The sequence below is a fragment of the Empidonax traillii genome, unplaced genomic scaffold (genome assembly GCF_003031625.1).
Source record: "Empidonax traillii isolate 1590-97213 ecotype Southwest subspecies unplaced genomic scaffold, ASM303162v1 scaffold19:size3308961, whole genome shotgun sequence".
Classification (NCBI taxonomy): Eukaryota; Metazoa; Chordata; class Aves; order Passeriformes; family Tyrannidae; genus Empidonax; species Empidonax traillii.
Window position 1 is genome coordinate 1,625,291 of NW_020955212.1, and position 24,031 is coordinate 1,649,321.

Here is a 24,031-nt window from a genome sequence, read left to right on the forward strand (position 1 = left end):
GATGAAAAAAAATTAAGACACTTTCCTTTGACATACACTGTCTACAAGTTCTATTTTCTGAAACTGAGGACAAAAAAAGGTTTTTCTTAAACTCTTTTTCTGTAAAATATGATTTCTTAAGCAACAGCTCCATGCTGCTTTCCTTCTTACCTTCTAAATCTTGTTTCCCATTTCTAGTCTAAAACACAACAAAGCATTCTAGGGCTGATGAATGTCAAATCTGATCATGGGGAAATGTTTACAACTGAGCTGCTAGACATTTATATATATATTGAATCAAGTACATGGTGCACGTGCACACACACACTGAATCACTGTAACATGTGAAACTTCACTTACAATTAGAGAAATACCAATATGCACAGCGGGAGGGTGTGGGAAAACATAACATTTGCAGCACAGAAAAAAAGATGGTCAGTGAAAAAAATAATTTCACTGTCTAATTTAATAAAGTTGTCAGGAATAGCAGGAATCAACTCAGTGTTTTATTCTTAAAGTAGCATACCAGCAATCGAACAATGAGCAGCTAAACTATTTCCTTGGAGAGGCCAACACTGCTAAGACAATTTACAAATATGTTAATTTTTTCTGCTAGCCAAACAGGATAACTAGCAGACACAGACTGTCAGCCCAGGGTTACTTTGGACAAGAAAAAAGGTTTATATTCAATTCTATTTACCTGCATGCTTCACTGCTTTCACTGTTTTCTGCATTTCCCCCCAGCTGACTCGTAGTTTTAGATCCATTTTCCTGCTTTGGCTCCTGCTGATCTTCTGGCAGAAGCAGCAAGGCATTTCTTAGACAAATTGCTGCAAACTCCATACTGGCTACAGGTATTGCTGAGGACTGCCCATCACTTAAAGAGACACAGAAGTTTTAACTAGTAAGTAACAATCCTACTAAATTAAAAAATAAAAGCAAACCTCTGGAAATATCTGAATGCAGGGAAAAATTTATCCTAAAAATGTCAATTAATGTTTTAATATAACAAATTTAACTTATGAGGATGTATGTATCTTGGTATTTTTACATATTGAAAGCACATCATGACGCCCAAATAGATTCAACCACATAATTATAAGAAGTTATCTTGTTTTCCTTGATTTCACTCCCTGAAGTTTTATGGCAGAATAACTAGATTCTTCCTGCACTTCTGTAAAGCGGGTTACTGAAAATAAAGACTTCAGTGAGAAAAAGAGGCCAGATTTAGTAAGCTGGAAATGTAAATTTCAGATAAATAAATTTCAAGCTTTAATGCTCTTCTTAGTTACAAGGAACACACAGTTAAGCCCTCTGCTGGCCATCACAGAGGAGGCACAAAATGATGTTTAAGTAGGACTCACAATGCATTTCAGCACGCCTCTCCACTACATGAATGAACAGTTATTCCACAACAGTTTTAAAACCTCTGATAAACAGATACATATCCAAGCTATAACAACAAAATAAATAACCCATGGAAAACATACTTACTTATAAACAACATTCTGTATGGACTGGGACGCTAGGACTATCTTACGGTGGTAGCCTTGACCCACTATAGATTGCACAATACCCTTTTTGCTGGGAAGACCTTTAGTCTCTTGCTCTGATGTCTGAAAGGAAAAAGGAAAATGAACTAAAATATCAAGGCTGTTCAATGAGAGATTCACACATAAGTGAAAGCTAGAAGACCTTGAACCCTGCTAAAATGTAAGAATTAATAATGGGTACAGTTTTAAATCTTAAGTACAATGAAGGATCAAGCACCTTCTATTGTCTTTGTGCTGCAGAGGGGTTTTACTGCACACAGTGTAAGCACAGATTAGTTCTGACAGCTTGTCTGATAGCCTACTGACCTAGTTTCTCCTCTGTTTTGAAAGCAAAAAAACAATGAACCAAGTCGTATTAAAAGAACTGACAGGATATCTAAAAAGAAATAATGTGATCTGCCAAATAATATTCAGAATTGGCACTGCAATGCTTGCCATCTTCTCTCCCTGCTTACACAGCATTCAAAATGCTCTCTGAAAAAGTTGCTCTCAAATGGTTCCAGGGGGAGCAAGACAGTGAACAACAACATATGCAAAGATACATTAAATTAACTGGTTTAACAGATTTTTGAGTATGTAGATATTCTGGGGGTCAAATGAACTTAAAGCATCCTAATTATCAGTCCCAAGAATTATCTCTACACAATATTTACTGGGGTTTGTTTGGTTGCTTTAGGATGAGCCATCTTAACTTCACTGGTAAGCAGAACCACTGATGAAAAGTCACAGTTTTAAGGAAAAACCTATGTTAAGTCTGCAATTTAAATAGCTATCACTTTTCAGAAAATTTATCAGAATCTATTGTGAAAAAGAATATTGGAACAATGGTATTTGATGTCAAATAAAAAATATGTACAATGAGTTTGGATACAAAGCATGTATTTCAAAAAAGGTGTTTAAAATGCAGGCATTTAAGAGGGAATATTCTTCCATCTATATTTTAGAAATTAAAATACTAAAGTGGGTGAAAACTAGCTTCAGTGAAATTACTTTTCTGCATGGTATTCAGAGCATAAATATGAATCCACATACATATAAAGGAATATTATTGCAAGAAATATTATTGCAAATTGAGTTACAAGGTCAATTTAAGCACACTATTGACTTTAGAGATTCACTTGTCATGTTACAAATCTAATTTATAATTTAAAGACACTTCCTCATTGCCTATAATATTAACAGCATTCTAAGTTAATTTTTTTCTTCTAAGTTTATGCATTTAGAAAACAATCAGTTGGTTTTGTGACATGAATTCAAGGCTCTCTGGTACACCACACAAGATCATGACTGTAGCAGGAAGAAAGCCTCAGGAGCCTGGCATAATCAATGTTTTGGCTACTCTGCAGTAAACAGAGGAGTGCTCCATAAAGATCTGTATTTCCTTTTCCAGACTGCTAAACACCATCCTTGTGAACGGAATCCTAGCATTGTTTTTTTGCCACAAAACCTAAGCTAATCCACTCTTTCATACTCAGCTCTTCACTAGAGATGATCACATGTGTCTTCTTTATCCATGTGTGACCTGTAGCCAGTAGGACAGACCCAGAAAACTGCAAAACGTGCATGAAGAAAGCTGTTCTTCCTGCATTTGCTGTACTTTATAAAACTCGAGCAATCTGACTACAGCTAGCACATGTACAATCAAAGTTAGCCCATTTTTGACCCAACGCTCTTGAAACTTCAGTGCTGGGCCTGTGAAGTGGGGGTATAAGCAAATCTCTACTATCAAGCTATAAAGTTGTATCTTTCCTAAATTTTCTGAAACAGAGATACCAAAATAATGAGTACCTTTGAAATTCCCAAGGGAGGAGTTACGAATTTTGTATCTGGAAGGATTTTGATAGTGTGCAGTAAATAAATGCAAAGAGACCGCCCAGAGAAGGAAAACAGAATTCAGGGGGTGGGAGAAAATAAGAGTGATATTTATTCAATAGGTATTTATTCAATTTTGGTATTTGTTCAATTAATGTCACACATCCTGTGCAGTGAGTGAGATGGGCATATCGTGGAAATAACTTCATAGGATCACGCAATTACAGATTACAACCTCACTCCCCCACACGTAAGGGGTGAATTACAGACATGCTGTTTCAGTGCAGTTTTCTCTTCTTAGAGCAAACAATCCTGTCCCCACTTCTCTGAATTTTAACATATGGGTTTATCCTAAACAGACTTGAAACCAAGATGCCCCAGAGAACACACAGTACGCTGCCATCAGCAGGTTTCTACCAACTTTGCCTGCAGAAGAAGTTTGCAAAGCTACTTACCCCTTTATTGGCAGCAATGCAGCATTCTGCTATTCTCAGCCACAGACGAGGGTTCGAGTGATACACCTGGACTGCCTCAATCAGGCACTCAAAGGCAGCTAAGGGCCTCCCAATATGCAAGAGCTGAATTCCGCAATTGTAGAGCAACTCATACCGTTTGTTAGTCAGCAGTGTACACATGGGTCTCCCTGAAAATTTTTTACCTGCAGAAAAGGATTACATCATATCGGATGTGCAGCTCAGAAGAGCAGAAAATATAACTCTGAGAGGAAGAGGGAAGCAGTGGGAAACACCCCAAAACTACGAAAAACCCCTTTCATTGCAGAAATTCCCTAGGCTCCCTCCGTAAATAAATTCCTTTCACATCAAAACTGGTATCAAAGATAAATTAATTATATTGTTACCGAAAAGTACATTAAATGCTAACCATGAATGTTCCTTTTCACTCAAGCTAAATGTTACAAAATAACACTGAACCCCAGATACGTGAGAATACACATCTCTGTTACCCATAGAAATTCCAGAAGAGGACTTTGCTGTTAACAAGCATGAAACATTTTCTGTCTTCACACTGATACCTAAGGCTGCACTTAGGTTCAGGGGAGGAACAGGAAAAATAATGAAATGCATGATAGTAAGCAGATTTTAAAGAAAACAAGAAATGAAAAAAGTTATAACTGGATCATGAAATGATGAAGACTGAGTGGTGAGGCCCTCTATAGTCAGACAGGAGCAGCCTCACATTCACAGGCCGTGGTTCTGCCACCTGTTGAAGGGACAACACAGCAGGGCATGAACTGGTGGACCATGAAGATGATCAGAGGGCTGGAGCACCTCTCCCATGAGAGAGGCTGGGAGAACTGGGGTTATTCAGCCTGGGGAAAAGAAGGCTGTGGGAAGACCCTCCAGTGCCTAAAAGAGGCTTCAAGAGAGCTTGAGAGGGACTTTTTACAATGGCATGGAATGATAGGACAAGGGGGAATGCCTTTAAACTGACAAGAGGGTGGGTTTAGATTAGATATTAAGAAGAAAATCTTTATTGTGAGAGTGTTGAAACACTGTAACAAGTTGCTCAGAGAAGCTGTGGGTGCCCCATCTTTGGAGGTGCTCACGGCCAGGTTGGACAGAGCTTTGACCAAACTGATCTAGTGGAAGGTATCCCTGCCCACGGCAGGGAGGTTGGAAAAACATGTTCTTTAAGGTACCTTTCAACCCAAACCATTCTATGATTTTATGAAATCGTTTACTTGGAAAAGAAAAACAAACTTAAGTATTATTAATCAAAGCAAGAAAACTTATGTTTATTTTCTTGCTTTTGTATCCTTACAACAAAAGCTGATGGACAAAAGTACCCATAAAACTAAACAATAAACATTTCTCATACAAGTCCAGGTATTATTCAGTAGGAAAGTCTGGGAAAAACATCATCTTCAAAATGCTAATTTGACAGTATTATACTCCACATTTTCTGTATCTTCCCTGTTAAAAAAAACCACACCAAAACACACCAAAACCCCACACATCTTTCATGCCCTGATGATTCTACCCAGTCAGCAGGACTACAAATACGTCACAAAAACTTTATTTTGTAATTCCTCCCTAACTTATTGTCCAAGTCTATAAATGAGAGAGATGTAGTTTGTCCCAGCCCCTCCAAGGTACATCAAGGAAAACAGGGGAAAAAAAAAGAACATATTTTACTATCATCATCATCATATATTTCTGGAAACAGCAACTATATTCTGAAATCATGTTATCATCAAAATTCTCACCCTACTGTCCTCCACAAAGAGAAGGAACACAAATTTTGCTGATAACTACTGAAACCTTTACCCTCTTTTTTCTTGACTCACCCACCCATCTTCCACCACTTACTATAATCTCTTCCTTACCTGGATCTGAGCTGCCCGTTCCCAGCTGTGCACACGCATTATCATTTTCTTGCAAGGCTTTTTTAAAGTAAAAAATTCCTAAATTGTGCTTTCCCATTGCAAAGTGGATGCAGCCAAGATTGTTCCAGAACATACACCTTAGGCATTCACCTGAGAGAACAAGCGAAGACCATTTCCAGAAACTGAAAATTGTTGCTGAGCCCATGAAATGCTCCAACCACTCTCTCATGGGTCAGCATATTATTATTAAACATGTTCTTCAGTGAGACGTTCATGGATTAAGGAATTACATCCCTGTCTCAAATCTGCTTTAATAACATACATTTCTGCACATCATTCTAGTTCTCTTGGACAGCTGACCTATATGTAGGCAGGCACAGCTTTCCAGATCTTGTGCACCATATTCCAGGATAGCCAGACATAAAGCCAATTTGACAGACTGCAAGTTGAAGTGAATTCACCTGGAGGTTTCCATAGGAATTAGCAAGCAAGCACTTCAAGTTTTCTAACAGATGACTCTTGTAAAAGCAAAATTCTCAAGTAATGTTACCTGCCTAAGTTTTATAAAATGAACAAATAAGCCAACCCAACCACACAAATATGCCCTTCCTAAAAATATCACGTTCAGGTAACACTGTAAAAGGTTCCTTCTAAATAATAAAGGACAAAAATTTAAACTTTAAACTTAACTGCTGGTAACTGAGTCTTTAAAGGGTTACCATTGATAATAAATAAATAAAGAAAAAAACTCACCCTAAAAATCCAAATAACCAAGAAACAGATCATTAACAAATTCAAGAGATGTTATTTTAGTCAAAACGTAGGAAGATTATTAAGTGAACATTCTACTGTGCAAATAGGCATTATGGCAAATTTTTTGAATGTTTTCTATGAAACTTATCTGTAAAATACAGAAGTTTAAACAATTTACTGAGAGGGTCAACTCAAACTTCTATCATCTAACAGTAACTTATGCACCAATATCTACTAGGTAAAAAAAAAAGTCTTACAGGACAAGAAATTAAGAGTACTATCACAAAACCAGCATTGAACAAAGTAGAAAAGAAATTCAGTTAGTTTTACAGCAGTAAAACTTTTACTGAAGTTTTAAACTGTCAAATAATTCTCAAATATATTTAAGTATTGTATACGGTGAGCGTATATCTACAAAGGATATACCTATAGTGAACAAATAACTTTTATGTCCAAAAAATCACACGTTTACATGCTGTTCTGTTTCTGAGCATGTCCACACATATATACTTTCTAGAGATAAAAGTAATTTAAAGTCACATACAATAGAAGCCAAACTTTAACACTTCATGAAACAACTACATTTCCCCCACAGTCATCATTACAACTGCTACAGTCTCCTCTCCAAGTACAACCTGAGATCTCAATTCTAGATCTACTAAGTTGCCTTTTGTTTCATTTCTTGCTTTAGAGACTCAGTCATGAACCTTGAAAATATTACACCTTCACAAATCCATTTTCATAGACAATCACAGCATTGTTTACAAGAACATTCAGTGAAGAACACCACAGTGTTGAAAACATATCCAGCATATAAATCCATGACATTCAGGGCCTACTCAATTAAGTAATCATTAATATGCTTGAATTCTATATCAACAAGTAGTCCTATTATACTACACATTTAAGCACTTGTAGGATGAAGGGTTTCTATTTTACCTGTTTTCATGAAGCCTGGATGTTCAGCAATGTTTGCACTGTTTAAAAGTTTGACAGCTTTACGATAATTGCCTCTCAAATATTCAAAATTGCTCTTAAGAAAGAGAGAAGGAGCTGACTGTGAAGGAAAAAAACAACAGTTAGTTCTGTTTTGGTTTATAGTTTCCATTGCTAGTGTTAAATCACTTCACAAACAGCTTGCCTCTGCTGCCGTTTTAAAAATAAATGGGCTTAGGCCCAATTGCTTTCAAGAAGGAGCATTTCTTTGTTGAGCACATGATTAACAGCCACCTCTGAATTCCCAAACTACGTGTATGTACTCTTTATGCCTGTTCTCAAACTCAGTGTTATTCTAGAGAACTCTGTCATGGCAATGGCTAAATGCAGAGGATCTCCAAACTTTCTTCAACCTGTCTTCTAGTACATTCCTCCCCACACTTCCCTCCCTGCAGTTACTCCTGGACTGTAATCCTTCTGGTCTGCCAACAGAGACCTCATGATCCAGAAGGATTTCTGTTAAACTAGCACTTGTTGAAACTGGCAACAAAAGGGAAATGCTTTGCGTATAACCCAGAATTAATCTTTTATGAATCGGTTTAAACCACCAATGACACCAAAGTTTGTAATAACCAAAACACCTACAGTAAACTAAAACCTATTTTGTGCTGTTTCAACTAAAAAGCAAGTTGAACATGTTCATTACACACTGTTTCACTGTTATTTTTGTATCATAAACAATGCAGGGCATTTTTTAGCAACTGAAAACAGCTCAAATAAGAAAATTCTACATTAATTACACCTGCAAAAAGAGATTACAAACCTAACTCACTGCATAAAGCATTGCTTCAGACATCTACCCTAAAAAAGATCTTTTTTTTGGTAAAGAACATTAGCAAATTCAGTTTTAAGATAAAGAACAGATCTAGATTTGAAAAACAATAGTCTTAAGAATACTTACATTCCCAGCTGTATTCATAACAGACTTGATCTCTCTTTTGCATGCTTTTAGTGACTTCATTTGGATATAGGCTCTCACCTTATACTATTAAAAAATTAAATTTGTTAAATAATATACAATAACTTGTGCAGGTTTACAAGATGACCTGTATGTAGGGATTTACTATGGAATGTTTTACATACAACTTTGGGTAGTAAAAAGTTGACCAAAAAGACTTCATAAAAAAGAAATTCTATTCAGATTTTAGACAGCACATTTATAGACCTACTAACAATAAGCAGATGAACATTTTGTTCAATGGTCAACAGCTACTCTGTATTCAAACAGATACTAGCACTTAAAATGACAAACTAATTAAAATAATCTAACCTCTTAATCCCCAGACCTTTACCTACTAAACTGAAAGTACCAGTAAGTGAGTGCTGATAGAGAAGCATTCTGTTTCTTCACGTTTTTCAACAGAACAGTAAAATGAAATAAAACATCAGCTGATTTAGACTGTTGAAGGTCTAACAGGTATAAAGTCAGTGCAGCCAACTGCAGTTTAAAGGAATTTTTATAAACTGCAGGGACTGAAATGGGGGAGGGGGTTGTGCATTAGGTCAGTTTTTCCTGTACATGGATCTTACACAAACAGAGGAATTATATAAATTCATTCCTTTGTTTCACAACAAGGATAGACAGGGTATCCCAATTCATGCTGAACTAGATTTGAAGGAGATGGGACTTGGTTTTAAAAAAAAACTTTGAAATAATGTTCTTGTATAAATAACATGCAGACACTAACCTGATGTATCTTAGATTTAGCAACTTCTATTAAAGCTCCACTTTCAGCTTTCTGATTCGAGGAATCTTTATTTGTATTATTACCTGACTGTCAAAAAAAAAAAAGGAACTGTTACTGTTAATCACCTTTTTCAGTTGACAGATTCAACTCACATGAAGAAAAATATGTATTTAATAGTATTTCAAAGTATTTAACACCAAAATATACACATACCACCAAAAATTATAACTTGAGCTTAAACAATCAAACTCCACAAACAACCACACCAGCCTATGAAGAGCAGAATTCTGTATCAAGATTAGTGTTACATGACGTTGCTTTGCAGCTGAGAAGAACTCTTTTACCCAGAAGGATGATTTGCACATTCTAGAGTACCTCTTTAATTCCTTCAGCAGAATTACTATATACTTAAAATATTTTATCTTAACTGTGGCATTCCATCAACAGGAAAAGACTGAAGTGTCCCCTTCTCGCTTCCAAGCCACTACTGATTCTATTGATTTTTCCAAAAGACACGTAAAGGATTTCACTTGAAAGTATGCCTCATACTTTCAGATACTATGTAAGAGAGATACTTGATTTCCCATCCCATGCTACACAGTTGCAAAGTCTCTCTGACACTGACCCTTCCCTCTCAAATTTAGGCTCTCATATGGTCATAATCCAAGACAAACAAGGAAAGCTATGTATATTTGACCCTGAAGACAACTGTCTTTCCAATGCCAGTCTCTGACTCAAAGACATCTTAGCTCCCTCAGTGCAAAAGGGTGAAAGAGAAGGAACAAACAACTGCTGTACACAATTAACTCAGTTATTAACATGTCTAAGTTGGGGTCTAAAGCTACAGGTGATCTACCAGAGTTTTAAAATCCAGATGTATTTTAGAAGACTAACTTTGGATTGAGTTAAAGCATACTTCTGGTAAAGTTTTAGTGGCATTCATATCATTTTAAGCTTACCTCATTTTTTCCATTCTTGCTGTTATTGTTGCCCTGTGAAATCATTTTTTCCAGAACAGCAAGAAGATGCAAGGCTTTCTCAGCTTGGTAAGTTAACAGGTATAAGTCTACAAGCAAGAAGCACACAGCCTGGGCAAACTTCTCTTCTGTATAAAGCAAAGAAGTAAAAATGATTTTACAGCTCTAATACTAATCCTTCCAAACATGATCAAGAAAAAAAACTTACTATAAAGCGCATTTATGCAACATTATGAGAAAAATCAATATGTTACATAAGAAAAAAAATGTAGCCATCTAGATAAATATATATAGTGAAACACATAGATAGGTATGTAAACTGAAAAGAAAGCTCATTCATTCAAATGGCATCAGCATAGAAGCATAAAGACAGCTTAACAAGTATTTCATGTTCTTAGATGCTGAGAATTGATCTAAGCACATCAGCACCAAAGATGTAGCATCTGAACAGAGAGATTCTGCAAATGCAGGATCCCACAGAACTTGAAAAGATTCTGTACAAATACATCTGACTTCACAGAGTAAGTTCCAATTATGCATATTGGAAACTGTGAGGAACTGAAGGAGAAACACAATAGCATTTACTTAATTTACTGATACACACACACATCCTTCAGCCTTCTTGCTTCTAAAATTCAACAGGGATTGTGAAATTATTTCATACAACTATGGCAATTCTACTACACAAGGTATCATAGCTCATAAAAGCTGCAGACTTTATATATATATTCATAAGAACACATACAATTATGTATGACCTAGTGCAGGTATCTAAAAATGTGAGCCCCCTGAAAAATAGACACCAACCCATGATGACTCAAAATACTAGATTTAAAATAATTTCATTAGTTTGTACATATCGTTTACATAAATACCTTTTCAAGTTGCAAAAAAATCCATTTCAGTTCCCTTATACTTGTCTGCTAAAAGTCTCTGAAGTACCTTCCCCCCAGATTTAGTTGTTGTCCTTGATATAAGTAAAACATTTGTCATTCCAAACCCTATCTACATTTTTAAAACTTTATTAGGCAAATAAAAGAAAAAATCACTTGTCTGACAGTGAGAAAGACTGAATGATCTTTCTGTAGTTATTGCATGAACAAAACTCTTCTGTCTACATACCAAAAGGCTCTATAAACTGGTACAGCTTCTCCCCAACTGATATAGCTTCAGTATACTGACGCAGATGATACAGAATAACAGCCTGATTGTAGTACAGCATACTGTTTTCAACGTCATCCAAACCATCCATTTCTTCAACAACAGAGTGAACCTGAAAAAAAATGCCACTCATTTCACTAAAAATTTTCAGTACCTGTGATTTTAAAGCATCAGATATTTAAAAAAAAAAAGATCCAAAGCAATGAATTTCTCCAAATATATGTAAGAGTTATAATGTAATAAACTTTATTGTTGTTGCACATAAACACAGCAAAAAAATATACAAACAGACAGAAAGCTGTCAACTGAGTAGTAAAATAATATTTTCACTTTTTAATTATTTCACAAACTACTCCAGGCTAAGGAACTTTCTACTGAAAGAACACAGCAGGTCTTTCTATGATTATAATCTCATATCAATTGCAACAACAACTAAAAACATAACTATGAAATATGTTATAAAAGATTAAACTGACTCAGGTGTTTAAAAGTAAAGTTACTTTCTTATTCTTTTATTAAATCCAAGGCACAAGGGAGCATAAGTTTTACTCCTATTTCATGAAAGATTTCACCACCATTAGGGGTACTCAAAATCAAATACCATGTCAATATGCTCACATTACCTGGTTTTTCAGCTGGTTAAGGGTTTGTCTCAAATTGTCTGTCGTAGTCTGGTTACTTTTACAGAATTCTGCAACAGCAGTATTCAAAGTTATTTTGTAGTCATCTTTGTTGATGTCTTGAAGGGTATTTAGGTGTTGTAAGCAAGCATCATAGTTTCCAGCCTGGAAATTGCACACATACCAGAAACATGCATTAGAAGATACAAAGTGTTTCCCTTATCAATAGCAAGTGAAGTCAACTAAATGTCTAAACACACACTTCATTATTTATGCAGATTAACATGCATGAGAACTAAATCTAAACATTGAAGCCATATCCAAACTTCGAAAATAATTTTGCGGAGGAAGGACAAATTATGTAGTTGGTTATTATAAAAAGACGTTTCCATGAAAATTGTTAACTTTCAATACTCAGTTTTCATAAATCTTTCCCCATTATGTGAACACTGAGTAGCTGCAGTTGCTTACACAAGTTCTAGCCCAACATTTTATGTTCATCCTTCACTTCATCTGGATATACAGCGAGTTACAATTTAATCGATGTAAGTCAGCTTAAGACAGGTTGGAAAAAGAGGCTGTCACTTTCCCAGTACAGGTTTAAAAAACATTTTTACAAGCTTTAGCTGCTGGATGAAGCATGGCATGCCTAAACAGAAACTAGGAGCCAAGCATGATGCTCTGCTGATGTGTGATTTAATCGAAAAATCCCTTTCTTTGACCTCAGGAATAAACAAAGACTTCAGAAAGGCTCACCTCTGCCTGCTTTCAGTTTTGGTCTTCTCTGTGTTGGTACAGGAGGAATTTAGTGGCATCAAGGAATGAAAGAGAATTCCTGACTCTTTCAACTACATTAAGCCTAAATGACGCTTCACTCTGAACTGCTCAATTCCTACACAGTAATAATCACATTCAGCTCTTCCATATCAGGGTTACCTCCAGTCTGGCCAGACAGATAAGCAGATTCATTTCCATCTCTGTCAGTGGTTCATAACCAAAAGCTAAGCTCTCAAGTACCATAACCACCCTCCACTTGCTCCTCCTTTTTAACTTCTGTTCCACGGAGGTTCTCCTGGGCTCCTGATTAACTTCCTCTTTTAAGGAAAGAATAACACAGAGAATGGCTCCGGGGTCCTTCTCCTCTTCCCAAGAAAATTGCCATTCTGCAGTTACTCTCAATGGAATCACTGCAGTTCCTTCAGTCTCCCATGAAAGCACAGTCATACAACTTAGAGAGAGCTGCAGCAGAACCTTGGCACGCATTTTCACAGCTCTAAGGACCAGCAGCATGGACTGCCCAATGATCACGTGCACAAACACGGGGACTTGGAACTCAACTGCTGGTGTGTTCTTAAATTGAGACAGTTCATCTCCCAGTGATTCTCTTCCCATGCTCACACTATGAGCTTCTCTTAACCAAGAGTAGCTTTCAGATCACAGCAACAAGGCTTCGAATCATGGCGGACTACAAATCTTGAACCTCTGAATGCTCAGCTTATTTTGTGATTTTTTTAAACAGCTAAGACTCCTTTATGCCCCTCTACTAGACAAGATCTAGACTACAATAACCAATTTTATGAGAATTCTATCAAGACTGAAATCAGAGGTGTAATACGATAAAGCAGCATGCAAGACAGTCCACAATGCTATTTACAGCTACTCAGCAGCAAGAAAATTGGCAAACAAGGCATCAGATTAATTCTGCTCTCATCTGTTGCTGTCTCAGAGCTCCATGAATTTAGGGAGTTCTTAAAGCAAGAAAAACATCATGAGATAGACCAGGTATGCTGGACCAGTAAAGATGAAGTTGTTAGTAGATCAAAAGTATTTTAGGCATGTAGATTTGTGGGCAAGGTGGAAAACAAACTACTCTTTCATGTGCCTTCAGTTCTTAGGATCAAATGGCAGGGATAAAAACATTATTGAAAAAGAATAACTGAGCTAGACAGCATTCAAGAAGACACTGGTGAACAATATCAGCTGCAGTCAGTTTAAGGGCCAACTGCATGCACTTCACATAACAACATTCCAGACAAAATTAAAGTACTGAGTGACACATACGAGCAGGAATCTCAAAAGAGAGCATTTAAATTCTGCCCCAGAGTTTATTTCACACATCCAAAACTGAATAAACACGAGGCATTTTGGAGACAGAGACACAACAATTGAAAGGAAAAGCAATGATACTTTCTGTCACACTAAATAAAATTAGGAGGCAATACAAGGAAAGAAATAAACTGGAAGTCCTGGTACCTGAATTTTAACACACACCAAAAAATCTTCTGAGAAACACAAAACAGGCAGTAAATACTGCCTATTGGTGTTATGCATTGAAGAATATATTTTAATGCCAAGTGACAGAGCAGTATATAATGCTTTTTGTGGAAGAATGATGCTAAAACACAAAAAGGTTTGCTTCCTACCTGTTTTTTAAATACATGTGGTTCCTTTAGACCCTTAAACACAACATTTTTAGCTTGAAATGATTAATGCTTCAGAGAGATCATGTATTTCCAATGCTGACATAGAACAGCAGTCTGCTTCTTCTAACTAAATCATCATATAGTTTTTAAGGTTACTGAGTTTTTAGAATCAAGATTAAACATGCTCTTATTCAAGTATCCCGTTCAGTCTTCTCACATCACATCACACAGAAAACGCATGTGCTGGTTTTACAACACAACTAGTGCTACTTTTGATATAATATTCTCTTGATGCATTTGCAGTTGTATTAAGAAAACAGCAAAAACAATTATTTAAGCCCATTTAGCAGTTATGTGGTAAATTAGAAGTCTCAGAGTTTGGCTTTGTCTCACCTGAAAAGCTTGCAATGCACTGCTCGACAATTCCTTCTCCTGATCAGTAATCCCAGAAGTACCCGCTCCTTCATGTTTCTCAGTACCTTGATCTGTGAAGTGGACAGAAGATTACAAGAAAGTTTGCAAGTCTGATGACAGCTATGCAGCTTAAACATTTTGCTTCTTCCAGTTCTCAAGACCCTCCTGCCAGTACAAGTAATTTTCCAGATAACAGCAGCAGTCTCCCTACTACACTATCTATAGCCCAAGTTACAACCCCTACTACAGTATCCCACATTACTCTATACTAGTGAATTCCTCTCCATAAAATGGAAATTACTGTGCTCAATCAATAACCAAACTCCTGCAAGTTAACTGACAATCCATACATCTTAGATTTCTCTTTAAAGCTGCAACTATACACCAGGATTGTCTTATTTTGCTCAAAAACCAGCAGTGAAGGCCAAGCATCATAAAATAGGTACCCCGCTGGGAGAGATGAAAAACCCATGCATCCTGTATGCTGCTTCCTAAACAGCAAGCAAGGGATGCTCTAGGGATCAACAAAAACCAAATAAACACTGGAACTTCCACACAGCTCCCTGCTTTGGAAAAGTATCTCCCTAAAGAAGAGGCTGCAATAGAACCATCATTGTTAATAGTCATTGACAGACCTGATATATTATTTAAGAAAACTCTGTGTACTTATGTACTCTTCAGTATATTCCATCCAGTGCTGTCTGGCGATCATACTGCAAGGCACAAGCAAATGCTGCCTATTCACTCTGTCATCCTCACTCCAAATCTTACAGAACTTTCTTTGAATCATCTCTCTTTCAAGGTGAGCAGGAGTAGTTTATTCTGCATCTTCCTCACATTTTCTTTTTCTCAGAATCTCTTCCAGTTCTACTATATCCTTTTCCAGATTAAGACAAGAACAACCTGCAGCAGTTATAATGGTGGACCCTTTATGTATTTATATAGCAATGTAATAAGGTTATAACTATCTTCAATTTCTTTTAATAGAATTCCTAATAGTTTGTCTCAGTCACCATTGAGCATATTTTCCAGAAAGAAGTCAACTAAATCCTTTTGTCATCATGTAATTAGGAATTCACTGAAGTTGCATTAAAAAGCACAGTAAGGACATTCCATGTCAAAAAAGCTGAAAAAAACCCCCAAATCACTAAGCCCTTCCTTGTGCTGAACACAAACTACTGGAGGAAAGAAACCCAACCACACAACCACCACATCAGACAGATTATTTCTAAAAGTGTTTACCAATGTGCCAGAACATACAAAAATCATTTAATGTTTTTGAAACAAAGACTTTATAAACCTGCAATGATTTCCACTTTTGCAGAAAATTATTTCTTGAATTTCACAGTGGAAGATTCGCTCCAACCTACCTTCTGCTATCTTATCAGGCTAGGTATGCTTTGCAAACTCAAAGCCTTCTTTCTCTTCCCTAGAATTCAGAGACATAGTGCAAACTCTGCTAATTTTGTTTTGACTTTGAACAAATGAAAACACTTTGTTATAAGCTCCTCTGCAAAATCCATTCCCCATCATCACCAATATATCTGGATCACCTACTAGCGACTAGGAAAATTTACAAATATAGGACAAACAACAGCAGTAAAGGGCAGCCAAAACTCAAAAGATTCCTCAATTAAAATCCATAGTAAGCATAAAACAGACTTACTAACCTATCAAGTTTGTGCCTGTTGCTGGGAAGATGGTGACATCCCTTTCACTGCCCTCTGCAATAACATATTTGAGCGAGAACCGCAAATTGGTTGTGACTTTCATCCTTCATCATGACGTCAACAAAGCTGAGATTTTAAAATCTCAGCTACCTTACAACTGCAAGCATGACCCACTGTGATTTAGACAAAATTCAGGATTCAGCAACTTCAGTACTCTGGAGGGATGGACCCCCAGGGGCCTACACCTCCTATAAAATCTGACTGCATAAGCATTGATCAACATCACTTGCTCTGCCTTCTCCTTGAAAGGGAAAGGCAGAAGAGAAATTTAAAACACAAAAAAGCTCAGAAAATTTCTGATGTGCCAAAGGCTTTCTGCAGAAAAAAAGGAAAGGAACAAGAAGCACCTCTCCTTCGAGCTAAATATAGCATAGATCTAATTCCCGTTCTAAACCTTATGGTTATAGAGATGAACAGAAAGCTTTCTCCCTCCAAGGATGTCTAGAACAGCAGCAAATAAGCAAATGCAACTTCCTCCAAACTTTCACACTAACAGTGGCAATATCTGCTTTACTTGCTCAGCATGACTTTGACATTGTGCTAATAAAGGTAAACACAGTGCAGAGCCTTGGGACTCCAAAACTTTGGAAGCTGATAACACTCAGTCTGACCAATAGGTTCCTCACATACAAGTTTACCTAACAGAGAGCCATCAACTACGAAGTGCATTACTGATTACTGCCACTGTATGCAGGTCCGTAAAACCAGCATCTCAAGTGAAGTCTGAATCCTGAAGTCAAATGTCTTCAGTTAAGTGACAGGTAAACCAAGAGACACTTGTCTAAGGTCTGTAATAAAAGCACCACTTACAGAGCTGTTTTATGTATTTCCTAGGGAAAAATCAGGACAAGTCTTCAGATTTCACTGTGTCTGTTAGCCTGCTGCTACACTAAAAAAACTCCTCCTTTAAGGAAAACCAGAGCTGTCCCTTCTCCTATAAAGTCAGTTGTATGGCTGTAATCCTATCAATCACACCTACTACCACTCAGTAAACAAAGCAGGTTTGTGAAACCTGAACTGGAAGCTTATCAAGAAAATAAAACTAAAGTCCAGCTGACTTAGTTCACAGCATAGTTCTGTCCTTTGGAAAAAAATGCTTTGGATACTCTCTGCCCTTTTTGCATAAACACATTTGAAACCTGTTAAAGACTTAAAAGTCATTGCAGTCTAATGTAATACTGACATTCTTGTTTAGCCTGGGATCTACTGCTTCAGTTCATCTTTATTAGCATGAGATCCTTCCAACAGGAGTCACCTGAAAGCTGGCACAAGATACTGAACAGAATCCACCAATTCCACCTAGGAGGGGGGGTGAGGAAGTACTCCTCTTGGCTGCAAATGGCTACCCCAGTGCTTGCAAACAAAACTATTACTTCCATATTCCTTGAGGCATTTCAAAGTGGAACAGGTAGGAAAATTGTTCCCTGGCAAAACGTACAGCACGCCACTTGCTTGCTCTGATCTAGACACATCTGGTGTCCTCACAGAGGCACCTGGTGTGGGTAACACTCAGCACACCAGGTACCTCTGACACGCTCCCATCCGCACAGCAGCTACAACTATCAGCTGAAATATCCAGAACTGTGCGGAGTCTCCGCTTCACAAATGACAGGACTTGATTTGTCTCTGTAAATTGTATTAACAGACGGGCCTGTTTGTTTAACTTTGCACTTGTCCAACCTTCATGAGCGCAGAACAACTCCAAAACTAAAACCTGTCAGGCTCGTGATGAGGGGCAAAAAAAGGGTAACCTGGAAAAGTATGTAAAAATCAACCACTTGGATTCTGATCTGGAGGAAGCTGCTGAACTGAGCTGGAAGTAAAAGAATCAAGCCAGGGAATTATCTTCCTAGCTATTGATCCTGGGGCTGAGGAGCAGAAACACTATGTCACGGAGGCTGGTTTGCTTTGCACGAGGAGGCAGCTGCTCCTACTGGAGAAGACACATCATGGTGGACAGCAGAACTTCGGGAAAATTGGCTCTATGAGAGGAGAACAAGGAAAAGCATGAGACTGCCACCTGACACGGGAGATTGCTCTCCTCATGGGCTTCCTGCCACAAGATCATAAAAGCAACAAGAAGTCACATCTCCCACATACACATACCTGAAGACACCTGAGAGTGACTGCAATCATTATCCTTCTCATACCTGCTCTCCGTTTCTCCAAGGACTGCTGTTCCTGAGCTCTCTTGTTCCTACGCCCTGTAAATTACATCTTGCATGAACTGTGCTGTTGAACACCAGAGTATCTCTGGAATTATTTTTTACTTCCAAACTCTACAGGCAGGGGGATAATCTCTTTCTTGAAAGGTAAGGAATCTATCACATGACTCTTGCTCCAAAAGCATTTTGAAAGGTATGAAGACCAGCCAGTGTCCAGCCTTTATAAGATAACAGTTTGTTATCAAGATAACAGTTATACAAGACTTCTTGTATGAAGCCCTTCACTACCAGTATAGGTATAATAGGCTTCTTTTGTGCTGTGCAATAAAAAGCAAACACATCTCAGTGGAAAGCTAATTGTAGCTTGCTGTTATGAACAAGTACAGCATGCAGAACATCTTGCCTAGCTCACATCTCTGAAGGAACTGAAAAGTTCCTTCAACACTTCAAAGAACAGCAAGAAAAAATATTGAAAAATTAATGCCAATTTTTTTCTTGTAGTTTAGGAGTCACTTACAGTTCCTAGAAAATACACGATAGTTTAGTAAACATCACTCAGTATACTAATCACTCCCATAATTATTTTCCAGATACTGAGGCGCTTCATATTTAGCATCCAGAGAAAAAAATGCTTAAGGTGATTTTAAATAATGCTCCCATCACATAAAACCAACTGAAAAAAACCCAAAGAATGCAGGTGGCCACTGACAGGACCCAAGGGAACAGCATGAAGCTGCGTAAGGGGAGGTTTAGGCTGGATATCAGGAAAAGATTTTTTTACCCAGAGGGTGTTCGGGCACTAGAACAGGGTCCCCAGGGACATGGTCACAGCACCTGTCAGAGTCCACACAAGCCTGTCAGAGTTCAATAAATGTTTGGACAATGCTCTCAGACACATGGTGTGACTCTTGGGGATGGTCCTGTGTAGGACCAGGAGCTGAACTTCGATGATCCTTGTGGGTCCCTTCCAACAAAGGATATTCTACAGTTCTGTTAAGAAAAATTGTGCAATTCCATAAGTAAGGCTTTCCTCCACATCGCCCTCTCCTCCAATCCGCCCGAGCTGCCATCTGAGGGAAGGACCATTCCTGCAACGAGGACTTCGTGCATGATGGGGAGTCTTATGGGGGAGGGACAAGCAGGAGCTTATCAGTGTTAGGGAGTTACACAGCAACTGCATTTGAAATTTATTTTGCCCGTTTACCAGATGACGACTTATTTTTTAGTGATCTCGGTGATTTCTCTCTACAGGGTCCTTTCAGGCCCGAGTTCAGTGAGAACCCACTCATGCCCTGGAACCAAAGCAGCATCCCTGGGGGAATCTGCCTGAACTCTAGCAGCACCACCAGGAGTTATAATCTCTCTCGCACCTTCCGCCTGCCCCAGTTTAACAAATTAACCCAGAAGCTCGACTTCTGCAGGGGTTATTAAGCCCCGGAAAACATCCCCTCCGCCAGCAAGTCCATAGGACGCTCGCCACCGAGCCCTTCCAGGCCAGGAGAGGACAAGCGCCGAGCGCCGCTTGCCGAGGGCCCGGCGGGTGACCCGGCCGGCGTCACACGGGCCCCTCGCGGCGGCCACCGCGGCCCCGGGCAGCGGGGCACTATTTCCTCGGCGGAAGGGCACAGCACACGGCAGGACCAGCGGCAGTTCCTCGCGCCGCTCACCGCCCCCCGCGCGGGAGCGTATCCCTCCGCGCGGGCGGCCCGGGCCCGGGACGGGCCTGGCGGGGCCGCGCCGCTCCCCCCGCACTCACCCGCAGACTTGTCCGCCGCCATCTCCGCTGCCACTCCGTGCGCCACCGCGCAGCCCGAGAGCGCCGGGAGTTGCCGAGAGTCCCCTCCGCGCTGCGCCACAGGCGCTGACCGACCTCCAACCACCGCCGCCGACAGCCGGCCGCTGCCCTCCCGGGACTACTTTGCCGCCGCCGCCGCCTCCCTGCGCGCGCCGGGCCCGCCCCGCCGATGCGCCGCCCGCACCGATTCGCCGCCGCTTCCGGGTTCCCGGCGCGCTCGCGACGTCCGGTCGTTACCGGGGCAGCGCGGACGTGACGTCAGGACGCCGGGGGGGGGAGCGGGGAGGGCGGGGCCGCCATGTTGGCTCATGGGGTCCGGGAGCGGCCGGAGGAGACACTGGGCAAGACTGCGGCGGCACGGAGCGTCTTGGGCTGCTGTCTCGGACGGGCTTTGTCCTTGCTGCCACGTTCGGGCGTGCCGGATCCTCGTCAATGTATATAAATATCTAAAAGGGGGTGCCAGTAGGGTGGAGCCAGGCTGTTGTCTGTGGTGCCCAGCAATAGGGCAATAGGAACGGGCAGAAACTGATGCAAGAGAACTTCCCCCTGAAAAGGAGCAACTTCTTTACTGTGTGGGTGACTGAGCACTGGAACAGGTTGCCCAGAGAGGTTGTGGAGTCTCCCTCACTGGAAACACTCAAGGGCTGTCTGGGTACAATCCTGTGCAATGTACTCTAGGATGGCCCTGCTCAAGGAGGGGAGTTGGACCAGGTGACCCACTGTGGTCCCATCCAGCGCTGCCCATTCTTTGATTTCGTGATTCCCTTTGGAGCCGCCCGTGCTGGTAATGGTGACCTGAGGGCTTCCATCAGGTGTCACCACGTAGTGATGAGGAAACCTTCAACATATTCACTAGTTTATGTGGATTATCAGTCTGACTAACTAAAGTGTTGTAAAGATACTCACCATAATAAAGTGACAAGGTGGCCCGGTGTCTGCATCTGCATCCTATATTCCTTCCTACGTGGCTTTTTGGGCACCAGAGACCTGAGGAAGGTCTCTCTTCCCTGACAGTCACAATAGGTCAAGAGGACATAGTCATATGCTGTGTCAGGGGAGTTTTAGGCTGGATATTAGGAAGAATTTCTTCCCTGAAAGGGTGGTTAAACACTGGTACAGGCTGCTGCTCCAGGTGGTGGAGTCACCATCCCTGGAGGTGTTCAAGAAATGACTGGACGTGGCACTTGGTGCCTTGGTCTGGTTGATACGGTGGTGTTCAGTCACAGGTTGGACTCTATGATCTCGGAGATCTTTTCCAACCTAACTGATTCTGTGATGACTTGGATATACTGTCTACAGCAGTTAAGTATTTGCCTGTGTCTTGGGTAGGGTCTCTCTGGATGAGTGCAGAGGAGCCAGACAGGGGGTTCTCTTTTCAACTCCCATCTCTATACAATGGGAGGAGGGATGAGGTTAGAAAGGGCCTCGGGGCGTCCGCTGCCAGGCACCAAAAGGCTTCCTGTGCCTCTGTCCCCTGGAGTCAAGCTCCTGAGACACAGGGACAATCACCCTTAATTGGCCACCAGCCTCTGTGTGCTTGCTCTGTGTCACAGTGTGGACACTGCTTCCACAATGTTGTCACCTCTCAATATGGGAACACTTTCTTGTATTATTTCTCCAAATGTGTTTCTCCAAGACTTCCTCTGCCTCTTCTTCATTTATTCCTGTTAAACACTGACTTGTTTTTCTACTTGTGACAAGTGTAGATATACTCAGTTCTGATTTACAGGTTTTACATTACATGATTTTGGCCTTGCTGCCAGCAGATAATGTTTGTCAAGAAAGACCAGACTATCTCAGGCAGACTGCACCTTGAAAGGTTTACTTCAGAGAAGTAAGGGTTGTAGGCAAGGGTAGGTGACGCTTCCTTTAACAGAGGAATACAGCTGGAAAGAAAGAAACACACTTTAAGACACACCAGCTCTGAACACCTTTAGGCCCCAGCTTTTAATGAGCCAGGCCCCGTGAAATGAAAGATTCTGAAAAGGTTATTTCAAGAATTTGAAGAGCAGTATGATTCCGTTTTGTAACTTAAGTTCTGAATATTCCAAATTGCTTTTAATAACTTCTATTATCACCGCTATTATGTTGTCATTTTATTTATAGGTACACATATATGTAAAAACCATGCTGTTTTGGTAAGAAATAGAACCTAAGGAGGCAAAAGCACTGCGTTACAAGTGTAGCTGCATATTCTCTCTCACTTTTATCAAAACAAGAAAGTCACCAAAAATTCACCTTGAGTGACAGAGCCGGAATGCCCCATGTGGACCTGATGTGGATGTACGTGTCCCTCTCCCTTAGGCTTGGTACAGTGTTTACTGCCAGTACCTGGGTGGTAGCCTGCTTGTTCTGGAGCATTCCGCATTGGGATGGGCACCACTGTGAATTTACCATTCCCTACTGTAGCTTTTCTCTAACAATCCTGTCAAAACTCATTTAGCTTCAAGTGTGGCAGCCCTGGTACCCAGCTGTTTCTCTAGTCTACATCATGACATCTAGAGGACAGTTGTAAGAGTTTGCTTTATCCATCTTGCCATGATTTTACCACAGGACTTGTTTACCTGAGGGGTACTTACAGCAAGCTTTGGTAAATCTTCCTGTATCATTTTGCCATGTTTGTGGCTTGTAGTTCCAAAATAATTTCTTTTTTTTCCATTTCTAAGAGACAGACAAAGCATTTGTGTCAGCTGGCCTTTTTTTCTTTTTTTTTCAGTATGTATGATTTTAAAAAGGAACTTAACACAAATAAAATCAGGTATTTCCTCCCTTCTTACTAATAATCAAATCTTAATTGTTTATGTTGTGGAGGGTACTAAAGGAAGGGAAGAGACACCTGCCCTTTATTGCCGTTCAAACATACAGTCATGCAATCAAAAATGTTGACTTTTTTCCTTCAAAAATATTGTGGTAGCATCAGTACCTTCCTCTTAGGACAGGGGAGTGGGTTTCTTGCCTACATGAATGTATAATTTGTATTCTGCTCGGGGTCTCTGGACTCAGGGAGGCAGGCACGCCATCTGCTGTGGAAGGCACAGAATAAAATCAAATACCATTTGAGAGAATAAAAAAGTGTGTGTGGATGGGGGGGGAACCCCACTTCTAAAATATTATCTCTCCCGGAATTTTGTTTTTTCAGGCAAGAAATTACCACAATTCAGGCTTTTAACCCAAAACTCATTTTGAAGAAAACAAATATGGTACAGAGACAGGCAGATTTTTCTAAGTTTCTTTTGCCCATTCCTAGGCTGAATCATAAGAAGCCCAAAGGAGCCAAATGCAATTTGGAATGTGTGGAGGGAGGGGGGAAGTTTCAGGGGGAATAAAACAAAGCTGCTCCCAGACAGAGAGTAGTCCCAGCATCTCATTCCTGCTTTGTACAGTACCTTCCTTCAGCAGACTAGATTAAGTAGAAGTAGGCCAGGGTTTCCTCTCTGTTTTTGGCCTCACACAGCAAACTTTTAAAGGCTCTGCTTTAAGTTCTTGGAGACTCAAAAGCAGCAATACAGCAATCTCCTACCCAGCTTTGCAGCAGTAGATGAGAGGTAGATAACCTCTCCACTGATCATATGAGCAAGACTTGGCTAGTAGAGGAGAAAATCGGGATTTGTGACACCT

General features: G+C 39.9%; 1 protein-coding gene across 3 annotated transcripts in view; it reads right to left on the minus strand.

Annotated features, from left to right (window-relative positions):
- Positions 1-20,684, minus strand: part of CNOT10 (CCR4-NOT transcription complex subunit 10) — a 33,447-nt gene extending 12,763 nt beyond the window's left edge. Inside the window, exons 1-13 of one of the 3 annotated variants that reach the window (XM_027897618.1) lie at positions 20,375-20,684; positions 18,604-18,657; positions 14,703-14,794; positions 11,890-12,051; positions 11,228-11,378; positions 10,088-10,233; positions 9,129-9,215; positions 8,342-8,425; positions 7,384-7,501; positions 5,692-5,841; positions 3,800-4,002; positions 1,474-1,595; positions 680-856 (exon numbers count right to left, since the gene is read on the minus strand). In XM_027897618.1, the coding sequence (XP_027753419.1) occupies positions 680-856; positions 1,474-1,595; positions 3,800-4,002; positions 5,692-5,841; positions 7,384-7,501; positions 8,342-8,425; positions 9,129-9,215; positions 10,088-10,233; positions 11,228-11,378; positions 11,890-12,051; positions 14,703-14,794; positions 18,604-18,657; positions 20,375-20,396 (1,568 nt within the window). In that variant the 5' untranslated portion in view covers positions 20,397-20,684. Of the gene's footprint in view, positions 1-679; positions 857-1,473; positions 1,596-3,799; positions 4,003-5,691; positions 5,842-7,383; positions 7,502-8,341; positions 8,426-9,128; positions 9,216-10,087; positions 10,234-11,227; positions 11,379-11,889; positions 12,052-14,702; positions 14,795-18,603; positions 18,658-19,822; positions 20,060-20,374 lie in introns of those variants that run through there. The other 2 variants (XM_027897609.1, XM_027897626.1) reach the window with 2 other exon arrangements.
- Positions 20,685-24,031: the final 3,347 nt, after the last annotated feature.